Below are 17967 nucleotides of genomic sequence, written 5' to 3'. Positions count from 1 at the left end.
CTTGATGTTAGTTCTAAAATACGGTAGGCAAACTTCCATTCTGATTGGAGCAGGATCACTCATCTCCAAAAAGTGGGTAAAAAGCCGAGGACGGCTGACTTAGGATGTTTGAACAGTGCTTGAAGGTTTGAATCAAGAGCTGCTGCCCTGGCCACGGGACTGCGGGGACTGCATCCCCTCCTTTTATGCCATCTCCTCCCAAGGCTGAGACACCTCTTCTACACCTTCCCCCCAGAGAGCTTGTGCGTGCAGCCCCCCGGGTGCCTGTGCTGTCATAGTTGGGTGTGGATGTTCCAGTACCTGCCTGCACACACCTGGCCCGGGTGCCGGGTGACAATGGGACCCCTTTGTTACATCACTGGTGACACCCCTGGGCCCCGGGTACCTTCCTAGTGCCGGGGTGGCCCTGGCTCAGTGTCCAAGAGGACAGCGATCAGATCAGACGGGAGCAGAGAGCTGCCTAGGAGCCCTGAGCCATGTCTGGTCTTTTTGTGTCTCGTGAGAGCCGCCGTGGTTCCCAAGGGGACCACGGCAATTCCCAGGGGCTGCTCCGTCCCCAAGAGAGGTAGGAGCCAGGGGCTGGGGCTGGGGCTGGGTGGGCACCGTGGGGTCAAATGTGAGGGGTCGTGAAAGGCCTTTGTGGTTTGTCCATCGGGAGCTTCTGCCCAGCCCCTGAGGGCTGTGGTTCTTCACAGGCTGCCCATGAGCCTCCATCCCCAGGAGATTCACTGCCCCGTGCAGAGCCCGTCCCAGACATCTCCCTGCCCCCACGCAGCCCCCTTGGCCCCACGGGCTCTCCCCGCAGGCCGTGCAGCCTTGGGGCCAGCAGCACTGCCACCCCCATGCCCACCCCCCGTGGCCTCTCCTCCTTCCGCAGGACTGAGCAGAGGTCCAGGAGCCGTCTCCGGCTGGCCTGGGTGGAGGATGAGGTGGAAGAGGTCAGTCTCCCCATCCCAGAGAAGGAGGTCCAGCTGATGGAGACAGGTGAGTGAGGGGCGTTTGGCTGCTTTGCTGTGCTCCTGCACGGCAGCGGCTGCTGGGCACGTCCCCGGCCTCTTCCGTGCCAGTCCCCTCTTTGGGTCCCCCGGCCCAGGGCTGGCTCTGTCCTCGGGAGCTGGCACGGGGCTGGGTGCCGGGTAGGGCCCTTCAGTTACTCCTGCCAGCACCTTCAGCTCACCCTCCTCCCTTGCTTTGTTAGATTCCAGTCCTGATGCCACCATCCTTTGGTATTCAGTGGAAAGGGGCCAGGAGATGAGCGCGGATGTTCTAGAAGAGTTAGGAGAGGTACCTACAGAGACTGTCACCTGCCTTGTGCCTGCTCCAGCTGCCCCCACGCTCAAAGATGCCTTCCCAGACAGCTGCCCTCTGGGCAAAGCTGGGGAAAAAGGCAAAAAAAAAAAAAAAAAAAAAAAAAAAAAAAAAAAAAAAAAAAGACAGCAGAGTCCTGTGCATACGAGGGATCAACAAACAAGCCCCATAATCTTCTCTTGTTGCAGGCGAAGGACAAGGACTCTCTGAGAGATCTGATAGTCAACCTTTGCCCCTCCACCCTCATGAGCCTGCAGGATGTCTCGCAGGTCTGGCATTTTCAGAGCAGGTCACAGTTTCCCCCGTGCAAACCCCCCAGGGAGGTTTCTCCCCCAAAGCCCTCTGCACCCTGAGGGGTACAGAGGCATAGAAAGGAGCAGAGGCTGCAGTGGGAAGGGGCTCTGGCCACCTCCTGGCCATGGCAGATGGGTGTGGGGATTCTTCCCTGAGGCTGCTGGGAGGGACCCCTCCCTGTGTGTGGCATCTGAGGGGATGGTTGCAGCCCAGTGGCAGCACCATCCTCCCCTCTGTTCCCTGCAGACAGAAAAAATCTTGAGGTGCATCCACAGAAACGTGGAGGAAATGTGCACCGAACCAGGGCAGTTCCTCCTGAGATCCGTGCTTGGTCTGCTGAGCGAGTGCTGCCCTGAGGAAACAGTTCGGACCCTGCTGAGGATCAGTCCCTCCTGTGACAAGTATGAGCCCCAAGAGCCCTGGGGACTTGCTCCATAGCCCAGGCACAGCACAGTGGCCAAGGCAGCCCTGCTAACAGAGTGTTCTGGCTTGCAGCGCTGCGCTGGCCATGTGGGAGATGCTGCTGTCCCTGCCCAGCACTTCAGAGACAATTCTTGACAGGCTGTTCGGTGTGATCCAGGGCTGGAGAACAAAATGTGCTATCCCATCTGTGAGTGACCAGAGCAGCTCTTGCTCACGACTTCAAGGCAGGGCAACGATGGCTCGACGTGCAGCCCTGGGGCTTTGGCAGTGCCCCAGCAGCTTCCTTGCACTGAGAGCTGTCCCCGTGTCTTTCCGCAGGCAAGCCAGGTCCTGTACAGGCTCAGCCAGCGGCCCCGCTGCCAGGGGATCCTGGAAGCGCTCTTCCCCAGGCTCCTCATGAGCTTGATCTACAAGCTTTCCCTGGCTGCAGTGATGCTGGAGCAGGAGCAGCCTGACTCTGATCAACCCGTCCCTTTGGGGTGCGCCATCCCCTTCCCCTGCCGTTCCTTCCCCTGGGCCCTCGGCCAGGGCCCCTGCTCTGTGTGTAACCGGACCTTGCTCTGCACACAGGCTGGCAGTGGAGGGCATTAAAGTTCTGCTGCACGCTGCTGGCTGTCAAGGGCACATCGAGAACATCCAGAAGGAGGGCGGCTGGGACATGATGCTGCAAGCAGAGACCCTCGAGAGAGGAATCAGTTTGCTGGCCAGGTGAGAGCCCTTTGTAGCCAGCAGTGCCTCGGCAGCCCCATCCCCGGGGGCAGAGAAGTCCCCAGGCACCCAGGCCCCGGGCTGCAGCCGCAGCGCTGGCCAGGGAGCGATCCGAATGGCAAGGGGCGCCCCTTGCCTGGGGAGAGAGCAGGGCGCAGTCAGCAGCAAGTGCTGTGGAGGCTGTGGCTGGGGGCAAAGGCGTGTCCTGGCCTGGGCTGTCCTGGCTGGGCTGGGCAGGGCAATCCCAGCAAGGCTTTGCCTGCCCTGCTCACTGCCAGCACTGCTTTTCTTGCCCCGCCCTGCCCAGAGAGCTGAGGAAGAGCCCGGCTGAGCAGCAAGCCTTCATGTTCCAGCACATGAAGGAGATTCTTACTCACAGGAGGGAATGGCAGATGAACTTTGCCATGACTTTCTATACTGAGGTAAGCCTGGTGGGCAGCAGTGCCTCTGCCAGGTGCTCCTGAAGCCGTCCCTCTGGCACAGGCGGCTGCCGCCGGGTGGGATGACAGTCCCTGGAGCTGGGACAGAGGGCTCTGCTGCCAGTCAGGCCCTGGGGCCTCCATCCAGCCCTTCCTGCTGGGGCAGTGCTCAGCACCCCAGCGTGTCCACAGGCAGGGCTGCCCCCCGGAGGGGCTGTGTCAGCCCCCAGGCCCCGAGCTGGCAGTGGTAGCCAGGAGCTGCAGAGTGCCAGGGTCCTGCAGCTCTGCCCGTCTCTCACCGCTGTTGTTCTTTCAGCTTCTGGGCTGCCAGGGCCTCGGAAAGGATCCGAGTGACGTGCGCCTCCTCTGCTCCTACCTGAGCCACGGCAGGCAGACAGTCCGTCTGCGGGCACTCGGGGGCTTGGTGGCGCTCTCAGGAGATCCGCGGATGGTGAGCGAGGCGTAGTCAGGCGGAGCCGCCTTGGCAGCCTGGGGCTGGGGCAGGGGTAACGCGCTGGCTTGGGCCTGGCTGAGAGGAAGGAGGTGGCTGCCAGCAGAGAGAGGGGTGGCTGAGCAGGGGCCACAGAGCCTTTGCTCTCCTTGCTCTCTCCTTCATCCCCATCGGCACGCGCAGCGCCTGCCGGGAAGCTGGGTGGGAGGCTGGTGCTCAGCACGTGGGGCGTTTGTGCCAGGCTGCTCCTCCACTGCTCCACCCTCTCAGAAATTCTCTGTTTCCTCCAGGCAAGAGAAATGCGGGGCAGCTCTCTGCTGGAGAGCATCCTGACGTGCCTGAAGGATCCATCCACAGACGTCAGGATGAAGGCCTTGCTCTTCTTCCGGACCATGATGGGTCAGCTGAAGAGGAAAGAGGCCAGCCCCATCGCTCTGCTGCTGGTGGAGAAGCTCCCAGCCCTCTTTGGTGATGTAAGGCTGATGTGGGAGCCTGACCCCGTCGAGGGGCATGGGGCAGGGACAGCTGCCCTCCAGCCCAGCCCCGCTGGCAGCACTTGGGCAGGGCTGCTGCCCTCCTCACGCCCCTGGGCTCTGCTGGGAGGGCTGCTGGGCTCTGCACCCAGCACGGCTTCTCCTTGGCCTCAGCCTCTAGAGTTACACTTTGCTGCAGTCACGCTCTCTTCCTTCCTTCCTTCCTTCCCTTCCCACCAGGAGTCCAGCCAGGTTCAAGAGCTCTCCCTCCGCCTCTTTGAAGACACGCTGAAGGCTGCGGTGCGGAGAGACAAGGCAGAGATGAAGGACGCGACACGCCGGGTCGCGCTCTCGCTCTTCCTGCACATGAATGCTGAGAGCAGGAGTATGGCTGAGGTAGAGAGTTGAAAGCTGAGCACCTGCTTTGCCCTTCCTTCCCTCTGCCCCAGCCCTGGCAGCAACAGCTCATCAGCTCTTGCCCATTTCTCTTGTGCTGGCTGTGAGAGTGCTATAGCTGAGGTGGTGGCTGCCTCGTGTCCCTGCCTCGGGCACTGAAGCCCAGGCATTCAGGCTCTGTCCCCAGCTGCCTCTTCCCATAAGTAGCTGGGGACAGCTGGCAGCCTTGCCAAGAGGAGGGGGAGGACAGGTCTCCTTCTCTGAGCTGTGGTGCCAGCTCCCACCTGCTGCTGTTTTGCAGGCCTCTGGCAAAGGCCTCCTCATCTGTGCCAAGTTCCTGGGCTGGAGGAAGCTGAAGAGGGTTATTAAGAAGAAGAGGACCTGGCTGATTGGAGAGACTTTGGTGAGGACAACCCCCAGGTGCCAGGGCCTGGGCTGGACAAGGGATGCCCCATGTGCCCAGGGTGTGGCTGTGCCTGGGGGGGAAGGGGTGGGATGGGCAGAGGGACTGCTCTGGCACACGCGGGGAGGGGCGGGGGGGGGAAACGGTCTGTGCCAGCCCCATGACATGACCTCGGGCACTCTCCAGCTGAAGCAGGAGAGGAGCAGGGTGGAAGACTACCTGTACTTCAGCCTGCCCTACCTGTGGGACTCTCAGACCAGCGTGAGATTGGAGGCCATCAGGTTCATGGGTGAGCCACAGCCCCCGGGGACCCTCTTCTGGCAGCCCGGCTCCAGCCCGCGGCGCTGCCCTGGCAGGCAGGAGCAGCCCTTGGTGGCCGCCTGGCTCAGTGTCAGCAGCGCCCTCGGGGACTTGCCCGGGGCCATCCCTGCGGAGTGCTGGGCAGGAGGGCGTGCGGCCGAGCTGGCCGGGCCGGGGGGCTGTGCTGCCGCAGTGCCGGGGAGGGGGAGGTCTGACGGGAGCTCTGTGCACAGGGACTGCTGCGCAGCACCTGGGGAGGAATCCATCCCAACGGACGATGGAGGTTGTGTGGGATGGTGAGTAGGGTCAGAGGGGTGCTGGTGGGGCAGGGGAGAGAGCCTGGGCAGGGTGCTGCCATTTCTGGCTCTGCTGCAGGGAAAGGAGGGAGAAGCTGTGACTGTCCCATCCCTGTTCCTCCCAGTCAGGGAAAGAGAGGGATGGGGCTTGCATAGAAGGGTCTGTGCAGACAGCAGGGTTTCACCACTGCTCGCCTTCTCTCTTTCTTTCTGTCTGTCTGTCTGTCTGTCTGCTGCAGCCCTCAAGCGCTGTGACGATGACCTTGATGCCTCAGTCAGGTCCCTAGCAGGTCAGACCTTGCGCATCCTGCAGACTGTGAGGGAGCTGGAGAGATCAAGACGGTCCTTCCGAGGCCTGTGCTTCTCCTGCTGATGAGATGGGTCAAGGACAATCTTGCTGCCCCCGTCTTCCTGACGGTACTGTCACCACTGCCCCATCATGGCCCCGAGAACACTCCTGTCCCCTGGCTCTCCCACTTAAACCTCCCTAATGTCATCCCAGGTGGAGGAAGTGGCTGTGCTGGGGTGAAGGTCCTGGTGGGATGATGATCCCCAAGCCTGCAGAGCACACAGCATTTGTCCTGGCCTCTCCTGCTACCTGCGCATCAGCTTAGCCCTGTGAGTGCCCTGGCCCCAGCTTGCTGGACAGCCAGGTTACCCTTCTTTAGGGTGGTGCTGCAAGGAGGCACAGGGCAGAAGGGAGTCAGGGTTTAACTCAGCAGAGCTCTTATAAACCCCAGCACTGCTTTGTCTTCAGGGCTTTGTTTGGCAGCTGCAGGAAGAAGGCAGAGTGTAAAATGGAGGGCGTTCCACCTGGAATGATGAGCCTCGTCACCAAGCACACCTCCACGGGGACAGCCCTGGTCACAGCTGAGGGTGAGGATGAACATTTGCTCCTCGCAGCAGTCCTGCTCAGTGTCATGGGCATCATCAGCTGGTGCTGAGTTCTTACAGCCCACGTACAGGTGAGGAGTTGCATCAGCAGCCGGAGACTCCCAGCTGATTCCAACTCTCCCAAGAGAGTGAGAAGCAGCTGCTGCATTCCTCTTCTGTCACTTCCAGGAGGTCACCAGGGTGTCTGCAGAGTTTTTGACCTCTCCCACAGAGACCTAGAGCAGCTCGAGTCACGCGGCTGAGCGCACGCCCAAACAAGATACCCTCTTGGAGGCTGTGTGGATTCATCACGAGCTGCCCGAGAGGCTACAGGAGGCTCCAGCCTTGCTGGGCAGGGCCCGTGTCACCGTGTGGGCCCAGGCGGCTTGGGACAGCTGGGCAGGGCAGAGCTGAGCCAGAGCTGCTCTCCTTGTCTCCTCAGAGCAGCGGGACGTGCAGCCTCCTGGCCTCTGGCATAGCTTCCAATAGGTCGAAGAGGTCCCCAAATAAAACGTGGCGTTTGGAAAGCACAGCATGTGGTGAAATCTGTTGTATGGGACCTGGGCTCTGATCCTGGGACCGATGGGTGATCCTGGGCTCAGCGCATCACAGAATCCTAGGAGTTTTTCGGGCTCCATTTTCTCACCTCTCTGGTGATTGTAAATGCAGAACACTCTGCATCCCTACAGTGTCACGGTCAGGCTGTTCAGCGGCAGCTTCCCTCCGAGACATCTGGGGAAAAAGGAAACCTGTCTGTGGTTTGATGATTCTCATGTAGTCTGCCTCTGAGCGGTGCTGTGGAGCTCCAGCTTTGTGTGCAGTTCTGGGTTGTGCCCTGCAGAGGAAGAAGAGGAAGTGTTGCTGCCCAGCTCGTCTCTGTGCAGCCCCTGAGGACGCAGTGTCCTGGCTGAGTCCCCTCCGTGTCAGAGCCCCGCAGCAGCCCCGGCCGTGAGCAGCCGGGCCGGGCACTCGGGCTGATGCCCTGCAGCTGGGCAGGGGCCGTGTCCTGGGGGTGGGGGTGGGAAACTCCTGGGGCGGGGGGCACAAAAGCTGCCGTGAGCACAGCCCCTCCCGGGTTCCCGTTCCTCTTAGCAAACAGCAGCTCCTCTGTGTGGGGCTGGGGGCTCCTTCCTGCAGCAACTTTTCAAGAAGGTCCTTCTGGGGCATCTGAGAGGAAGCGAAAAGCAGGACTCTGATACAAATGGTGATTTAAACCTCTTGAGTCTGATCGTTGCCTGTTGATTGGGGGTGTTGGGCAAGGGGCATTGGCTTTGTTGTGTGTGACATCAATGCTCTGTTTTGCGGAACACTGGGCATTGGCTCTACCTGGTTACCTGTGGCAATATCTGTTGAACTGTTAGGGTTTTTCTTTTTATGGGAAACTACACACCCTCCCTTCAAACCAAGCTGAGTCCATCAGAGTTTGGAGGTTTTGGAAATGGCTGTCCCTCTTTCTGCATGTTTGTGTTGCAAGGGTGCTTTCTTCTCAGTAGGCATAGATGCAGCTGTTGGAATTGTAACACAAGCGCGGCCACCGCTCGAGCTTTGAGAGTGGCTTTTACTGATGTGCCTTGGCCAGTAGTGGCCCAGGTCACTGTTCTCTCAGAGCCTGCAAGAAGCAGTGCTGCTTCCCCGTCCTGACCCAGGGGGACAGGGAGTGGGGGTTTCAGATCAGTTCCCCTCAGGTTGCCCCTGTGGGCAGGCAGTGAAGAAAGGCAGCTGAGCCCTGTGTTACTGAAGGCACAGCAAAGATGGAGCATGTGGGGGAGAGCTCTGATGAAGGAGAGAGATCAAATCCTGTCCAAAGGGCGAGAAGAGAGTCTTCTGTAAAGGTTGAGCAGGAAATCCTTGTGAGGTAGCTCTTCCCTCCCTCATCACGAGAGGAGGAATTAGATTTGGAGAAACAATCCCTTTCTTCTGAAGGGCTTGTGAAGCGTACAGAGGACTTTGGCTGGCATGATGGGACATGCCATGAGCTGACATGTGGTGGTGCTACCTTTGCAACCAGGAGAAGGTGGGATAGATAGCCTAGCACTGGCTTGAGCGTATGAACTGCAGGCTGCGAGCCCCAAACCAGAAGCCTTGTCCCAGAAGATGTCTGCACCAACCTCTCAGTGAAAGGTGTTACAGTCCTGGAACAAACCCATTCTGAGCCGCAACTGCAAGCTACATAACCACCCCTGTTGACAGTGGAAGATAGCTGAGAGATTAGAGGGGCTCTGCCAACAGCCAGCTGGAGGAAAGGGAAAACAGAGCTTCTGGGGGAGTGTGGATCTTAATAGGAACCTTCCAGTATCTGAAGAGGACTTACAGGAAGGCTGGAGAAGGACTGGTGGCAAGGGTCTGTACTTGTAGCATGAGGGGCAATGGTTTTCAACTGTAGAACAGTAGATTCAGGCTGGATGTTAGAAAAAAGCTCTTTCCCATGAGAGTAGCGGAGAAACGGAACAAGTTTCTCAATCATAGGATCATAGAATCATAGAATCCTAGAGGTTGGAAGGGACCTCGAAAGATCATCTAGTCCAACCCCCCCCTGCCAGAGCAGGGCCACCTAGAGTACATCGCATAGGAATGTGTCCAGGCGGGTTTTGAATGTCTCCAGTGAAGGAGACTCCACAACCCCCCTGGGCAGCCTGTTCCAGGGCTCCGTCACCCTTACAGTAAAAAAATTTTTTTGGATATTCAACTTGAACCTCCTATGCTCCAATTTACACCCATTATCCCTTGTCCTATCACTGGTCACCACTGAGAAAAGCCTAACTCCATCTCCCTGACACTCACCCCTTACATATTTGAAAACATTGATGAGGTCACCCCTCAGTCTCCTTTTCTCCAAACTAAAGAGACCCAGCTCCCTCAGCCTTTCCTCATAAGGGAGATGTTCCACTCCCTTAATCATCTTAGTAGCTCTGCGCTGGACTCTTTCAAGCACTTCCCTGTCCTTCTTGAACTGGTAGCTGAGGCCTAAATCCTGGAGCTCTTCAAGGTGAGGCTTGATGAGGCTCTGAGCAACCTGATGATCTAGTTGTGGATGTCCCTACTTCTTGCAGGGGGGTTTAGACTAGATGACCTCTAGAGGTCGCTTCCAACTCAAAGGAATGTCTGAATCGGCAGCTGTGTAGCTTGCCTGGTAGCAAGCCTTTGGAGGAGGTAGGAATATGATGCAGCTTCTGTTGGAAGGCAGGTTTGGCATTGAGAGAAGCAAGGTCAAGGGACTTGGTCAAGAGATGCAGTTGTTGGGAATCAGCTGGCAAGATGGATGCAGCCCCATGCCTGTGGATGTGGTGAACAAGGTAACAGCTGTGTCTGCCTCTGTCAGTAAGGAGGAGAGAGAGGCTGCCTTGGGTGTTGTGTGTGTCTGGAGGATGCCTGTTCCATGGTACAGTGACGTGGTGAAGCCTCTCTCTAGAGTCACTCAGAAAAGAAACTCTTTTGTATGGGTCCCTGAACAAGCTGGGGAGAGTCTGGCAGAAAGGTCCACAGGAGACTGGACAGGGATGGCTGGAAACCCATCCCAGACTTCATGCTGCTGCCTGCAATGCCAATCTGGGCCTAGAAAGGAAAAATTGGTGGCAGGCTGGGATCCCAGAGGGGAGTGGGTCAGAGACTGGAGCTAATTTGGAAAGTAACCTAAGAGCTGACTGAGCCACAGAGCACAGTACAGAGTGGGCCTATCCCCTTCCTTACCACGCAGCAGCCTCTGCCATAATGGCCTGGTAAAAAGCACCCTGGAAGCAAGGGGTGGTGGAAGGTTCAAAAACCGGGACAAACATTTAGCGCAAGCCCTCTGGTTAGTTAAGAGCAGGGGATGGATCAACGGAGCCAGCCCTGGCCAGTCTGACGTTCTACAGACAGGGGAAGGGGATGAGGTCCCTGCTGTAAGTGAGAGGATCCTCCTGGGACAAGCTGTGTGGATTTCTTCACCCCTGAGCAAAGGCAACGCCACTTGTGGGGTCTTGTCTGCTCAGGCCCCTGGGCGTTCCCTGGAGAGTGACGCCAGCAAACCGGCGATCACAAATAATTCTAAAATAACCACTTGAAGCTCTATTTCTCAGTTTATGTTGTATTTATTGATAATTCTGTCAAAATCAGGCTAGCCTGGTTTATACAGAGCATAACGGGTAACACAGGATTTTAATGATTTTGCAAAATAAACAGATTTACTTTCACGGAAAAGCTCACCTTAGCTGAGGCTTTAAATAGGAAGGCAATTCAGAAGGACTGGCTACAACCTCAACTTGTGAGGGGAAAAAAATGAGGGATTTTTTTGAGACATGATGGACAAGAATGCCACCCTCTGGGAAATTCCTGTATTTACTTGATGTTAGTTCTAAAATACGGTAGGCAAACTTCCATTCTGATTGGAGCAGGATCACTCATCTCCAAAAAGTGGGTAAAAAGCCGAGGACGGCTGACTTAGGATGTTTGAACAGTGCTTGAAGGTTTGAATCAAGAGCTGCTGCCCTGGCCACGGGACTGCGGGGACTGCATCCCCTCCTTTTATGCCATCTCCTCCCAAGGCTGAGACACCTCTTCTACACCTTCCCCCCAGAGAGCTTGTGCGTGCAGCCCCCCGGGTGCCTGTGCTGTCATAGTTGGGTGTGGATGTTCCAGTACCTGCCTGCACACACCTGGCCCGGGTGCCGGGTGACAATGGGACCCCTTTGTTACATCACTGGTGACACCCCTGGGCCCCGGGTACCTTCCTAGTGCCGGGGTGGCCCTGGCTCAGTGTCCAAGAGGACAGCGATCAGATCAGACGGGAGCAGAGAGCTGCCTAGGAGCCCTGAGCCATGTCTGGTCTTTTTGTGTCTCGTGAGAGCCGCCGTGGTTCCCAAGGGGACCACGGCAATTCCCAGGGGCTGCTCCGTCCCCAAGAGAGGTAGGAGCCAGGGGCTGGGGCTGGGGCTGGGTGGGCACCGTGGGGTCAAATGTGAGGGGTCGTGAAAGGCCTTTGTGGTTTGTCCATCGGGAGCTTCTGCCCAGCCCCTGAGGGCTGTGGTTCTTCACAGGCTGCCCATGAGCCTCCATCCCCAGGAGATTCACTGCCCCGTGCAGAGCCCGTCCCAGACATCTCCCTGCCCCCACGCAGCCCCCTTGGCCCCACGGGCTCTCCCCGCAGGCCGTGCAGCCTTGGGGCCAGCAGCACTGCCACCCCCATGCCCACCCCCCGTGGCCTCTCCTCCTTCCGCAGGACTGAGCAGAGGTCCAGGAGCCGTCTCCGGCTGGCCTGGGTGGAGGATGAGGTGGAAGAGGTCAGTCTCCCCATCCCAGAGAAGGAGGTCCAGCTGATGGAGACAGGTGAGTGAGGGGCGTTTGGCTGCTTTGCTGTGCTCCTGCACGGCAGCGGCTGCTGGGCACGTCCCCGGCCTCTTCCGTGCCAGTCCCCTCTTTGGGTCCCCCGGCCCAGGGCTGGCTCTGTCCTCGGGAGCTGGCACGGGGCTGGGTGCCGGGTAGGGCCCTTCAGTTACTCCTGCCAGCACCTTCAGCTCACCCTCCTCCCTTGCTTTGTTAGATTCCAGTCCTGATGCCACCATCCTTTGGTATTCAGTGGAAAGGGGCCAGGAGATGAGCGCGGATGTTCTAGAAGAGTTAGGAGAGGTACCTACAGAGACTGTCACCTGCCTTGTGCCTGCTCCAGCTGCCCCCACGCTCAAAGATGCCTTCCCAGACAGCTGCCCTCTGGGCAAAGCTGGGGAAAAAGGCAAAAAAAAAAAAAAAAAAAAAAAAAAAAAAAAAAAAAAAAAGACAGCAGAGTCCTGTGCATACGAGGGATCAACAAACAAGCCCCATAATCTTCTCTTGTTGCAGGCGAAGGACAAGGACTCTCTGAGAGATCTGATAGTCAACCTTTGCCCCTCCACCCTCATGAGCCTGCAGGATGTCTCGCAGGTCTGGCATTTTCAGAGCAGGTCACAGTTTCCCCCGTGCAAACCCCCCAGGGAGGTTTCTCCCCCAAAGCCCTCTGCACCCTGAGGGGTACAGAGGCATAGAAAGGAGCAGAGGCTGCAGTGGGAAGGGGCTCTGGCCACCTCCTGGCCATGGCAGATGGGTGTGGGGATTCTTCCCTGAGGCTGCTGGGAGGGACCCCTCCCTGTGTGTGGCATCTGAGGGGATGGTTGCAGCCCAGTGGCAGCACCATCCTCCCCTCTGTTCCCTGCAGACAGAAAAAATCTTGAGGTGCATCCACAGAAACGTGGAGGAAATGTGCACCGAACCAGGGCAGTTCCTCCTGAGATCCGTGCTTGGTCTGCTGAGCGAGTGCTGCCCTGAGGAAACAGTTCGGACCCTGCTGAGGATCAGTCCCTCCTGTGACAAGTATGAGCCCCAAGAGCCCTGGGGACTTGCTCCATAGCCCAGGCACAGCACAGTGGCCAAGGCAGCCCTGCTAACAGAGTGTTCTGGCTTGCAGCGCTGCGCTGGCCATGTGGGAGATGCTGCTGTCCCTGCCCAGCACTTCAGAGACAATTCTTGACAGGCTGTTCGGTGTGATCCAGGGCTGGAGAACAAAATGTGCTATCCCATCTGTGAGTGACCAGAGCAGCTCTTGCTCACGACTTCAAGGCAGGGCAACGATGGCTCGACGTGCAGCCCTGGGGCTTTGGCAGTGCCCCAGCAGCTTCCTTGCACTGAGAGCTGTCCCCGTGTCTTTCCGCAGGCAAGCCAGGTCCTGTACAGGCTCAGCCAGCGGCCCCGCTGCCAGGGGATCCTGGAAGCGCTCTTCCCCAGGCTCCTCATGAGCTTGATCTACAAGCTTTCCCTGGCTGCAGTGATGCTGGAGCAGGAGCAGCCTGACTCTGATCAACCCGTCCCTTTGGGGTGCGCCATCCCCTTCCCCTGCCGTTCCTTCCCCTGGGCCCTCGGCCAGGGCCCCTGCTCTGTGTGTAACCGGACCTTGCTCTGCACACAGGCTGGCAGTGGAGGGCATTAAAGTTCTGCTGCACGCTGCTGGCTGTCAAGGGCACATCGAGAACATCCAGAAGGAGGGCGGCTGGGACATGATGCTGCAAGCAGAGACCCTCGAGAGAGGAATCAGTTTGCTGGCCAGGTGAGAGCCCTTTGTAGCCAGCAGTGCCTCGGCAGCCCCATCCCCGGGGGCAGAGAAGTCCCCAGGCACCCAGGCCCCGGGCTGCAGCCGCAGCGCTGGCCAGGGAGCGATCCGAATGGCAAGGGGCGCCCCTTGCCTGGGGAGAGAGCAGGGCGCAGTCAGCAGCAAGTGCTGTGGAGGCTGTGGCTGGGGGCAAAGGCGTGTCCTGGCCTGGGCTGTCCTGGCTGGGCTGGGCAGGGCAATCCCAGCAAGGCTTTGCCTGCCCTGCTCACTGCCAGCACTGCTTTTCTTGCCCCGCCCTGCCCAGAGAGCTGAGGAAGAGCCCGGCTGAGCAGCAAGCCTTCATGTTCCAGCACATGAAGGAGATTCTTACTCACAGGAGGGAATGGCAGATGAACTTTGCCATGACTTTCTATACTGAGGTAAGCCTGGTGGGCAGCAGTGCCTCTGCCAGGTGCTCCTGAAGCCGTCCCTCTGGCACAGGCGGCTGCCGCCGGGTGGGATGACAGTCCCTGGAGCTGGGACAGAGGGCTCTGCTGCCAGTCAGGCCCTGGGGCCTCCATCCAGCCCTTCCTGCTGGGGCAGTGCTCAGCACCCCTGCGTGTCCACAGGCAGGGCTGCCCCCCGGAGGGGCTGTGTCAGCCCCCAGGCCCCGAGCTGGCAGTGGTAGCCAGGAGCTGCAGAGTGCCAGGGTCCTGCAGCTCTGCCCGTCTCTCACCGCTGTTGTTCTTTCAGCTTCTGGGCTGCCAGGGCCTCGGAAAGGATCCGAGTGACGTGCGCCTCCTCTGCTCCTACCTGAGCCACGGCAGGCAGACAGTCCGTCTGCGGGCACTCGGGGGCTTGGTGGCGCTCGCAGGAGATCCGCGGATGGTGAGCGAGGCGTAGTCAGGCGGAGCCGCCTTGGCAGCCTGGGGCTGGGGCAGGGGTAACGCGCTGGCTTGGGCCTGGCTGAGAGGAAGGAGGTGGCTGCCAGCAGAGAGAGGGGTGGCTGAGCAGGGGCCACAGAGCCTTTGCTCTCCTTGCTCTCTCCTTCATCCCCATCGGCACGCGCAGCGCCTGCCGGGAAGCTGGGTGGGAGGCTGGTGCTCAGCACGTGGGGCGTTTGTGCCAGGCTGCTCCTCCACTGCTCCACCCTCTCAGAAATTCTCTGTTTCCTCCAGGCAAGAGAAATGCGGGGCAGCTCTCTGCTGGAGAGCATCCTGACGTGCCTGAAGGATCCATCCACAGACGTCAGGATGAAGGCCTTGCTCTTCTTCCGGACCATGATGGGTCAGCTGAAGAGGAAAGAGGCCAGCCCCATCGCTCTGCTGCTGGTGGAGAAGCTCCCAGCCCTCTTTGGTGATGTAAGGCTGATGTGGGAGCCTGACCCCGTCGAGGGGCATGGGGCAGGGACAGCTGCCCTCCAGCCCAGCCCCGCTGGCAGCACTTGGGCAGGGCTGCTGCCCTCCTCACGCCCCTGGGCTCTGCTGGGAGGGCTGCTGGGCTCTGCACCCAGCACGGCTTCTCCTTGGCCTCAGCCTCTAGAGTTACACTTTGCTGCAGTCACGCTCTCTTCCTTCCTTCCTTCCTTCCCTTCCCACCAGGAGTCCAGCCAGGTTCAAGAGCTCTCCCTCCGCCTCTTTGAAGACACGCTGAAGGCTGCGGTGCGGAGAGACAAGGCAGAGATGAAGGACGCGACACGCCGGGTCGCGCTCTCGCTCTTCCTGCACATGAATGCTGAGAGCAGGAGTATGGCTGAGGTAGAGAGTTGAAAGCTGAGCACCTGCTTTGCCCTTCCTTCCCTCTGCCCCAGCCCTGGCAGCAACAGCTCATCAGCTCTTGCCCATTTCTCTTGTGCTGGCTGTGAGAGTGCTATAGCTGAGGTGGTGGCTGCCTCGTGTCCCTGCCTCGGGCACTGAAGCCCAGGCATTCAGGCTCTGTCCCCAGCTGCCTCTTCCCATAAGTAGCTGGGGACAGCTGGCAGCCTTGCCAAGAGGAGGGGGAGGACAGGTCTCCTTCTCTGAGCTGTGGTGCCAGCTCCCACCTGCTGCTGTTTTGCAGGCCTCTGGCAAAGGCCTCCTCATCTGTGCCAAGTTCCTGGGCTGGAGGAAGCTGAAGAGGGTTATTAAGAAGAAGAGGACCTGGCTGATTGGAGAGACTTTGGTGAGGACAACCCCCAGGTGCCAGGGCCTGGGCTGGACAAGGGATGCCCCATGTGCCCAGGGTGTGGCTGTGCCTGGGGGGGAAGGGGTGGGATGGGCAGAGGGACTGCTCTGGCACACGCGGGGAGGGGCGGGGGGGGAAACGGTCTGTGCCAGCCCCATGACATGACCTCGGGCACTCTCCAGCTGAAGCAGGAGAGGAGCAGGGTGGAAGACTACCTGTACTTCAGCCTGCCCTACCTGTGGGACTCTCAGACCAGCGTGAGATTGGAGGCCATCAGGTTCATGGGTGAGCCACAGCCCCCGGGGACCCTCTTCTGGCAGCCCGGCTCCAGCCCGCGGCGCTGCCCTGGCAGGCAGGAGCAGCCCTTGGTGGCCGCCTGGCTCAGTGTCAGCAGCGCCCTCGGGGACTTGCCCGGGGCCATCCCTGCGGAGTGCTGGGCAGGAGGGCGTGCGGCCGAGCTGGCCGGGCCGGGGGGCTGTGCTGCCGCAGTGCCGGGGAGGGGGAGGTCTGACGGGAGCTCTGTGCACAGGGACTGCTGCGCAGCACCTGGGGAGGAATCCATCCCAACGGACGATGGAGGTTGTGTGGGATGGTGAGTAGGGTCAGAGGGGTGCTGGTGGGGCAGGGGAGAGAGCCTGGGCAGGGTGCTGCCATTTCTGGCTCTGCTGCAGGGAAAGGAGGGAGAAGCTGTGACTGTCCCATCCCTGTTCCTCCCAGTCAGGGAAAGAGAGGGATGGGGCTTGCATAGAAGGGTCTGTGCAGACAGCAGGGTTTCACCACTGCTCGCCTTCTCTCTTTCTTTCTGTCTGTCTGTCTGTCTGTCTGCTGCAGCCCTCAAGCGCTGTGACGATGACCTTGATGCCTCAGTCAGGTCCCTAGCAGGTCAGACCTTGCGCATCCTGCAGACTGTGAGGGAGCTGGAGAGATCAAGACGGTCCTTCCGAGGCCTGTGCTTCTCCTGCTGATGAGATGGGTCAAGGACAATCTTGCTGCCCCCGTCTTCCTGACGGTACTGTCACCACTGCCCCATCATGGCCCCGAGAACACTCCTGTCCCCTGGCTCTCCCACTTAAACCTCCCTAATGTCATCCCAGGTGGAGGAAGTGGCTGTGCTGGGGTGAAGGTCCTGGTGGGATGATGATCCCCAAGCCTGCAGAGCACACAGCATTTGTCCTGGCCTCTCCTGCTACCTGCGCATCAGCTTAGCCCTGTGAGTGCCCTGGCCCCAGCTTGCTGGACAGCCAGGTTACCCTTCTTTAGGGTGGTGCTGCAAGGAGGCACAGGGCAGAAGGGAGTCAGGGTTTAACTCAGCAGAGCTCTTATAAACCCCAGCACTGCTTTGTCTTCAGGGCTTTGTTTGGCAGCTGCAGGAAGAAGGCAGAGTGTAAAATGGAGGGCGTTCCACCTGGAATGATGAGCCTCGTCACCAAGCACACCTCCACGGGGACAGCCCTGGTCACAGCTGAGGGTGAGGATGAACATTTGCTCCTCGCAGCAGTCCTGCTCAGTGTCATGGGCATCATCAGCTGGTGCTGAGTTCTTACAGCCCACGTACAGGTGAGGAGTTGCATCAGCAGCCGGAGACTCCCAGCTGATTCCAACTCTCCCAAGAGAGTGAGAAGCAGCTGCTGCATTCCTCTTCTGTCACTTCCAGGAGGTCACCAGGGTGTCTGCAGAGTTTTTGACCTCTCCCACAGAGACCTAGAGCAGCTCGAGTCACGCGGCTGAGCGCACGCCCAAACAAGATACCCTCTTGGAGGCTGTGTGGATTCATCACGAGCTGCCCGAGAGGCTACAGGAGGCTCCAGCCTTGCTGGGCAGGGCCCGTGTCACCGTGTGGGCCCAGGCGGCTTGGGACAGCTGGGCAGGGCAGAGCTGAGCCAGAGCTGCTCTCCTTGTCTCCTCAGAGCAGCGGGACGTGCAGCCTCCTGGCCTCTGGCATAGCTTCCAATAGGTCGAAGAGGTCCCCAAATAAAACGTGGCGTTTGGAAAGCACAGCATGTGGTGAAATCTGTTGTATGGGACCTGGGCTCTGATCCTGGGACCGATGGGTGATCCTGGGCTCAGCGCATCACAGAATCCTAGGAGTTTTTCGGGCTCCATTTTCTCACCTCTCTGGTGATTGTAAATGCAGAACACTCTGCATCCCTACAGTGTCACGGTCAGGCTGTTCAGCGGCAGCTTCCCTCCGAGACATCTGGGGAAAAAGGAAACCTGTCTGTGGTTTGATGATTCTCATGTAGTCTGCCTCTGAGCGGTGCTGTGGAGCTCCAGCTTTGTGTGCAGTTCTGGGTTGTGCCCTGCAGAGGAAGAAGAGGAAGTGTTGCTGCCCAGCTCGTCTCTGTGCAGCCCCTGAGGACGCAGTGTCCTGGCTGAGTCCCCTCCGTGTCAGAGCCCCGCAGCAGCCCCGGCCGTGAGCAGCCGGGCCGG

The 17967-nt window shown here is 59.2% G+C and overlaps 2 protein-coding genes and 4 long non-coding RNA genes across 6 annotated transcripts; all 6 read left to right on the top strand.

Annotated features, from left to right (window-relative positions):
- Positions 1-256: 256 nt before the first annotated feature.
- Positions 257-1386, top strand: LOC139800981 (uncharacterized). The gene is made up of 2 exons (XR_011728026.1): positions 257-565; positions 878-1386. It is a non-coding gene; the product is annotated as an uncharacterized lncRNA (long non-coding RNA).
- A 93-nt stretch (positions 1387-1479) lies between these two features.
- Positions 1480-2307, top strand: LOC139800980 (uncharacterized). Its single transcript, XR_011728025.1, has 3 exons — positions 1480-1577; positions 1849-2003; positions 2098-2307. It is a non-coding gene; the product is annotated as an uncharacterized lncRNA (long non-coding RNA).
- An 884-nt stretch (positions 2308-3191) lies between these two features.
- Positions 3192-7310, top strand: LOC139800979 (uncharacterized). Its single transcript, XM_071754616.1, has 7 exons — positions 3192-3603; positions 3894-4076; positions 4317-4472; positions 4774-4875; positions 5062-5164; positions 5409-5471; positions 5711-7310. Exons 1-7 carry the CDS (start codon positions 3601-3603, stop codon positions 5842-5844), a joined length of 744 nt encoding a protein of 247 aa, XP_071610717.1. The 5' UTR covers positions 3192-3600; the 3' UTR covers positions 5845-7310.
- Positions 7311-10917: 3607 nt separating this feature from the next.
- Positions 10918-12047, top strand: LOC139800978 (uncharacterized). Its single transcript, XR_011728024.1, has 2 exons — positions 10918-11226; positions 11539-12047. It is a non-coding gene; the product is annotated as an uncharacterized lncRNA (long non-coding RNA).
- A 91-nt stretch (positions 12048-12138) lies between these two features.
- Positions 12139-12966, top strand: LOC139800977 (uncharacterized). The gene is made up of 3 exons (XR_011728023.1): positions 12139-12236; positions 12508-12662; positions 12757-12966. It is a non-coding gene; the product is annotated as an uncharacterized lncRNA (long non-coding RNA).
- Positions 12967-13850: 884 nt separating this feature from the next.
- LOC139800976 (uncharacterized) lies at positions 13851-17967 on the top strand. Its single transcript, XM_071754615.1, has 7 exons — positions 13851-14262; positions 14553-14735; positions 14976-15131; positions 15433-15534; positions 15720-15822; positions 16067-16129; positions 16369-17967. Exons 1-7 carry the CDS (start codon positions 14260-14262, stop codon positions 16500-16502), a joined length of 744 nt encoding a protein of 247 aa, XP_071610716.1. The 5' UTR covers positions 13851-14259; the 3' UTR covers positions 16503-17967.

Source organism: Heliangelus exortis, chromosome 11, assembly GCF_036169615.1.
Source record: "Heliangelus exortis chromosome 11, bHelExo1.hap1, whole genome shotgun sequence".
NCBI lineage: Eukaryota > Metazoa > Chordata > Aves > Apodiformes > Trochilidae > Heliangelus > Heliangelus exortis.
This window is presented reverse-complemented; position numbering and strand designations above follow the sequence as displayed.